At 51.2% G+C, this 6,878-nt stretch overlaps 1 protein-coding gene across 1 annotated transcript in view; it reads right to left on the reverse strand.

Annotated features, from left to right (window-relative positions):
- The window catches only part of EVC (EvC ciliary complex subunit 1), a 60,692-nt gene extending 60,219 nt beyond the window's left edge, over positions 1 to 473 (reverse strand). Inside the window, exons 1-2 of the mRNA XM_077750383.1 lie at positions 453 to 473; positions 246 to 368 (exon numbers count right to left, since the gene is read on the reverse strand). Of these exons, the coding sequence (XP_077606509.1) occupies positions 246 to 368; positions 453 to 473 (144 nt within the window). The remainder of the gene's footprint in view (positions 1 to 245; positions 369 to 452) is intronic.
- Between the last annotated feature and the right edge of the window lie 6,405 nt (positions 474 to 6,878).

A 6,878-nucleotide genomic window follows, 5' to 3' on the forward strand; every position in this document is an offset into this window, starting at 1 on the left:
GGTCAACCAGAAAGGAGCACGGGAGAGCTTTCTGGGGAGAAGGAACATTCCAGATTGGGGTGTTGGTTACAATCGGTAAACTCAAAATGTGTGCATTTTGCTGTACGTAGATTAAACTGCAGGAAAGAAGCCTGTTGGGACAGGAAGTGTGTCAGGGGCTCAAGGGGGTGACATCCGTGCTGCCAGGTGGGGCACTCAACCCCCCAGTGTGCGACTCGGCAAATAAACCCAAACACGCGGCTTACGTCCACAGTCTCCTCCTTTGACGTCTGCGTTTCTCTCTTCCTCCTCCTGGACGGGGAGCCCGCTTCCGAGGGGTCCTGTACGTTAGGCTCCAAACTCCTGAGCAGGCTTTGAGCATCATCTTTCTAAAATCCAAAGGTGGGGGTGGGGAGAACACAGGGAAGCCGGTCAGCCTGGTGCCCCTGGAACTCGAGCCATCAACCCCCCACCCGACGGGCGCTCATCTCCATGCCTCTGCCTGGCCCTCTGTGCGCAGCGCCCTGCCTCCCACCCCCCACCCCCCCGGGGTCCGTCAGCCACGCAGCCTTCAGGACTGTCCCACCCCCGCTGGATCAAAGGTCACTCCATTGGTCTTCTGGGTTGGTGGCCCCTGGTGGCCTGTGAGCTCCTTGGAGGCGCGACTCAACACGGGAAATGGCACACAAAGATGAATTTTCCTGTTATTTCCCATAATGCCACGGGATGAGTTTAAGAACACATTTTAGGTAACCTTACATTATACAACGGTTTATACTGTGAACCAAGGTGGAACCTCATTATTGGTAGATTCTGTATTTGTAAATTTCCGTATTGCTAACATTTATTTGTAAGGCCCCCCCTCCAATCAACACTCGCAGTGCTTTTGTGGTCATTCCTGGGCACGAGCGGGGTGGTGAGAATTAGGGCTGCCTGCCTGCAGTGTACAACCCAGTTCAGAAGGTGGCGCCCTGCCTTTCCGCGTAGGGTCCCCTACTGTAAACAGGTGGCCCTTCTGCGTTCTAGCAATGCCATTCTTTTCTCACACATCCGCACTGCGTGTGCTGGATAAGCCTCGCTCAGGCACGAGCTGCAGTGCTGTTGGCCATGAGTTCAATGTTAACGCACCAACAATATGGGCTAAATAGAAACCCACATAAAACAAGGGTGTGTGTTGGCCGGTTAATGGAGATGAGGTGGCCGGGCTCTTGCAGGAACCCAGCCTGTGTTTCCCCCAGGAGCAATGATGGAGTCTTCGCTAATTCTGGGTTTGCAGTGACTTCTTCGGTCCTAATTATCGACTGTATTTAAAATCCCATCATGCCAGACACACTTATCAAGCCCCTCTTGTGGCTGCTCACGGATGTAATCGTTGCCCTGAAGAAATATCGCCAGCGTGTCGTTGAGTTAGTCGGCGACTGCTACGACGCATCGCTAAGTATCAGGCTTATTCTAGTCGCTGGGAATCGAGTAATGACAAAAGTAAACAAAGCTCCTGCCTTCATGGAGTTTACATTCCAGTGACAGAAGAGAGACATAAGTAAACACGTAGAAAGTAGTGATGGTAAGTGCTGTAGAGGAAAATGATGTAGGATGGGAGGAGGGGGGGCATTAGGAGGGAAGGCCTCTTGGGCAAGGTGGCATTTGAGAAAAAACTTGAAAGAAAGGAGAGAGCCAGCTATTCAGATATCTCAGGAAAAGCTTTCCAGGAGAGTGCACAGCGAGTGCAAAGGCCCTGTGGCAGGAGCATGTCTAGGGAAGCCCTTGTGGCTGAACCAGTGCGGGGTGTGTAGAGAGGTGCAGATGATGAAGCCAAGGATTTAGGGATTGTTTTGTTTGGCAGTGACAGCTGACCAGTACTAGGGGTCCACAGGCAAGGGGCCAATCAGATCTTCTCGTAGTAGAGACTGTGGGAGATAAACCTCACCCGCTCCACATGGGGGCATCGTTATTTTGCTCCCCAGTTAAAAACAACCAGGAAGCCAAGGACCACCAGCCACTTGAGGACAAACTCTAACAGGAAAGAGAAACCACAAACAAACCAAAGGAAAAAGTGAACCAGGAACAGACGCTGTGTGGGGAGAAAAGAAAACTTGAAACGAATTAAGCAACTGTAAGATCCTCAGGGAGCCAAGAGAAGGTGTTCCATTCACAAAACAAGAGCAGGGCGGTGTAAACGCAGAACGTTCTGAGGACAAAACAGAAGTCTTGAAAATTAAAAATGTGAAAATCTCCATACAAGTATAAAGCGGAGAAAAGCCTTCCAGAAAACAGCGTAAAAAGACAAAGAGATGGAAACCGGAGGAGAAGGAAGGCAATCGGAGGTCCAATTCAACCAAAACATGAGCCGCGTTCCTGAAAGACACAATATGTAAAAAAAAGGAAAGGAATCATCGAAGATTTCCACACTGAAACCGCCTCCCGAATGCACAGCGGGAGGGAGCGTAATCGACTGTCACCGACACACATCCTGGTATGTCTTCTAAGCTGGGAGCAAAGATTAGATACTTCTAGATTCTACAGGGAAACAAAACAAAGTTATCGGCGATCAAAACAAAATCCTGTCTTTCCACAACAACAATGGCAGTTGGAAGACAATAGGGGAAAATCGGGGTATTATTCCCAATGTGGCATCTGTAACGTAACTACTCTCACCAAGCTGAGTGTCAAGCCAGAGGATATAGATACTTCCAGACGCAGAGGTTCTCAAAAGCACTTCCCTCCATCTCTTTCTCAGGAAGATCCTGGAGTACCTGCTCCCATGCTCCACCCACGTGAGGAAATTAGCCCAGGAAGACCGTGCAGAGGACCCTGAAAGAGGATGTAATCCCAGGGAGGGGAGGAAGTTCCAGGGTGATGGCTGGTGAGGTCCCCCTGGTGACAGCAAAAGCCTAGACCAGCTGCCGCTTGACATTGAAAAACGAAACGATCCCTGGGAGGGCTCCTTAAACATAACTGGCTTGCCAGGGCGCCTGGGTGTCTCAGTTGGTTAAGCAAGCGTCCGACTTCGGCTCAGGTCATGATCTCACAGTTCGTGAGTTCGAGCCCCGCGTCGGGCTCTGTGCCGACATCTCGGAGCCTGGAGCCTGCTTTGGACTCTGTGTCTCCTTCTCTCTCTCTGCCCCTCCCCGCCTCGCGCTGCCTCTCAAAAATGAATAAACGTTAAAAAATTAAAAAAACAACAACCCATAATTGGCTTGCCGGCCCCACCTCCAGAGACTGCCATCAGTGAGTCTGGGATGGAGCCCGTGAACTGGCATTTCTAACAGCCTCCCAGCTGCTGCTGTTGCTGGTTTGGTCCAAATGAGACTCACAGTGATCCAGAGAGCAACCCAGTTCAGACGGAAGCAGGCAAGAAGTTTTCCGGAGAGGGGTTTTGCAAGAAGAGAAAATCTATCAAATGCTTAACGCCTTCAAATGTCTTGAAAAGAANCCGCCTCGCTCTGTCTCTCAAAAATGAATAAACGTTAAAAAATTAAAAAAACAACAACCCATAATTGGCTTGCCGGCACCACCTCCAGAGACTGTCATCAGTGAGTCTGGGATGGAGCCCGTGAACTGGCATTTCTAACAGCCTCCCAGCGGCTGCTGTTGCTGGTTTGGTCCAAATGAGACTCACAGTGATCCAGAGAGCAACCCAGTTCAGACGGAAGCAGGCAAGAAGTTTTCCGGAGAGGGGTTTTGCAAGAAGAGAAAATCTATCAAATGCTTAACGCCTTCAAATGTCTTGAAAAGAAATGCATATAAATGGAGGGGTGTTCAGTGTTAAAGAATGGGCACGCAGAATATAAACAAATGAAAAAAAAAAAAAAACCCTGGGTAACTATTAATTTCAGCCAAAAGAAAGTGCAGTGAAAAAAAGGAAAGTAATCATAATTGTAGCTGATCGTTGACTCACAGTGAAAAAGCGCTTACAGAATCCTAAGGAAACACTGAACACTGAACCAAAATTACCCTACGGCCAACAGGGAGGGTGGCGGCGGCGGCTGGGGTGAGTGTACATGTGAAGGAGGGGGGAAGAGAGCTGAATCACTCCCCGGTTGGCAGTGTGAAGTCAACACGATGCCTAAAGCCAAAAAGACAAGATGCAGGCGGGGAAGCCAGTTATTTACAAGTGGGAAGAAAATGACCAAAAAACCAGCTGAAAGAGTTGGACAAGTTGCTTTCTGAGACTTGGTAAATGAACATTTGATGCGCCTGTATGACGATGCAAGTAAAAGCTTTAATGATGAAAGAACTCCAACGAATACACAGAGAAAAGCAACAGAAAGAAAGTGGTGCTAGAAAAAATCATGAGCTGGGTGACTTGGACCAGAGGAGCACAGGGGACCCAGGATACAGGAGGGGGGAAGAACCTCATCTAGCCTGAGGCAGTCTTCTCTCTGCCTCTGGAAGGATGAGTGGGAAAAAAGAGCAGCAGAGAAAGGTCACCGCAGGCAGAGAAAACAGATGTGCAGAAGTGGAGAAGCATCTGGAAGCAAGGAATTCTGGGTGCCTGGAGAGCCGGACGCAGTGGGTACCGGGCACCTTGTGTTAGGCTGGATGCCCCCGGGGAAGATGAGGCACGCTGTACACCATTGCCTTATGCTAGGACATTGGACATCACGTTCTGTAGGGAACCAGGAGTCAGGAGAGAGGTTTCTACCCCTGACAGCCAGATCGTGGCGTGTGTCCATTTTAGGAAAAAGAGACTCAGGGAAGAGAAGAGGAAAGGAGTCCTCTTAGAACGAAGGCTGTTGCTGGGGTGCCTGGGTGGCTCAGTTAGTTAAGCATCTGACTCTTGATTTCAGCTCAGGTCACGATCTCCCGGTTCGTGGGTTCGAGCCCCGTGTCAGGCTCTGCAATGCCAGCGCAGAGCCTGCTTAGGATTCTCTCTCTCTGCTTCTCCCTCTTCTATCAAAAATAAAAAAGTAAACTTTAAAAAAAGAAAGAAGGCTGTTCCTAAGGTCCCATCCAAATCACCTGAAAACCCGGTCAGCCCTCCCTTCTATGACTACTTCAGCCTCATCTGAGCCACCATTACCTTCAACAGGACTAGTGCAGCCCTTCCTGACCAGCTGTGCAAACCCAGTAAGCCTCAGCTGTGACCTGGGCCCCTGCTGTGGTGTCAAGGTTTGTGCCTACCCCCCACTTGCAGGCTGAAATCCCAACTCCCAAGGTGAGGATGGAATTTGGAGGTAGGACCTTTGGGAGGTGAGTAGTTCCTGAGGACAGAGTCTTCCTTGAAAGGGACGAGTGCTTTTACAAGAGTCCCAGGGATTCCTCGGACCCTGGTGCTCTCTGAGGACCAGCAGTGAGAAGACAGCAGCCTGCAACCCGGAAGAGGCCCTCACCAGAACCCAGCCATGCTGGCCCCTGATCTTGGACTTGCAGCCTCCAGAACCGTGAGAAATAAGTTTCTGTTGTTTATAAGCGACGCAGTGTATGATATTTTGTTACTCAGCCCGAACAGACTAAGACAGAGACTAATGGCTACCTCGCCAGGGAGCGGATGGCTGAAAGCTCTGATTTAGGGGTTCAGACAGACTGAGGTTGAAATCCAGCCCCACCGTTTATTCATCATGTGACCCCAGACCGAGAACAATGTTGCAGACCCTTGATTTCCCAACCTGGCGTGCGAGGATGATGACAATTCCCCTCACTCAGAGGTCGGGAGTGAGAATATAGAACCCAAACCCCACAAACGCTGGGCTCAGAACAGGTCACCCAGCAAAGGCTCTGTACGTGTAACCTCTCTCTTCACACAAGAAGCCACAGTCTCTGGGTGTCCCTTAATCGTTAGCGGGATGTGACAGCCTCAAACTGACCTGCGAGCATTCTACACATTTTACTTTCGACCTTTATCACTCCTTTCCGGCAAAACACTCCCCCGAAGTCAATGGCAAAACGAAAGAGCCCACATTTCTATCTGCCAGACTTGTCTCCTCCAATGGGCCACGAATGCAGGCAACAAGACCACACACCTCGACTCAGATCCAACCAGACTATGCTCCAAAGAGGTCAAAGCAGCAAGGACCCGATTGTGATCACACTGCCCTGGATGGAATGCTTTGCTGTCCGCTGGCCGTGTCCACACAACACCCGACTCCACAACAACGGTGACAGGAAGCACGCATCAATCCCCTTCACGCAGCGAGCCCATGACGGCTGCCACCCACGGAGGGCACAGTGGCTTGGGGCTTAGACACGCCTCGGTCACTTTGGCAAGTCACTTAACCTCTCTGTGCCTTGGTTTCCTTAAATGCAAAGTGGGGTCACTAACAGAACAAACTCACAGACCTGTTATGGGGATTCAGTGAGATAATTCAGGCAGAGGATGCGTGCGGCTCAGGGCCCAGCACAGGGTCAGAAACCAGCAAGTGCTAACATTATCGTCTCCCAACGCAGAACTCAGCAGGTTGGAACCGTCAAATGTTTACTTGAAATCTATCATTTTCTGGAGGCTGTGAACCCCCAGCTGCAAGGGCGGGGTCTACCCTGCCCGGGAATACGGTGTCTAAGCCCCTAGGGCTGTGGCTGCCAGAAGGTGCTCATCCAACTTTTACCGTAGGCATGAACGAGTGAATGAATACATGAATGCACCCCAGGGTGGCAGCTGGGACTAGAGGCCAGTAAGGCAACCCACCCAGCAAGATGCAGAAAGGATGGGATCGCAGCCCGCCCACCCCACCCTGTCCACCGTGCTCAGCCGGGCCCCTCCGCCAGCTGCGAGCCCAAACCCTTAGTGCTACTGATGAGGAGACTGAGGCCCAGAGCGCTTTCTTTAGTGGCTACTGTGACCGCAGCCACCCGGGGGACCCCGGGGCGGTGCCGTTCTGTCACTCCACCGCCGTCCCCACCCCCCAGGAATGGATCTCCAGCCCCCTTCCCAGGGCAGAGGGGAAGCCAGGGCAGCACCA

Source organism: Crocuta crocuta, unplaced genomic scaffold (genome assembly GCF_008692635.1).
Source record: "Crocuta crocuta isolate KB4526 unplaced genomic scaffold, BGI_CrCroc_1.0 scaffold179, whole genome shotgun sequence".
Taxonomy (NCBI): domain Eukaryota; kingdom Metazoa; phylum Chordata; class Mammalia; order Carnivora; family Hyaenidae; genus Crocuta; species Crocuta crocuta.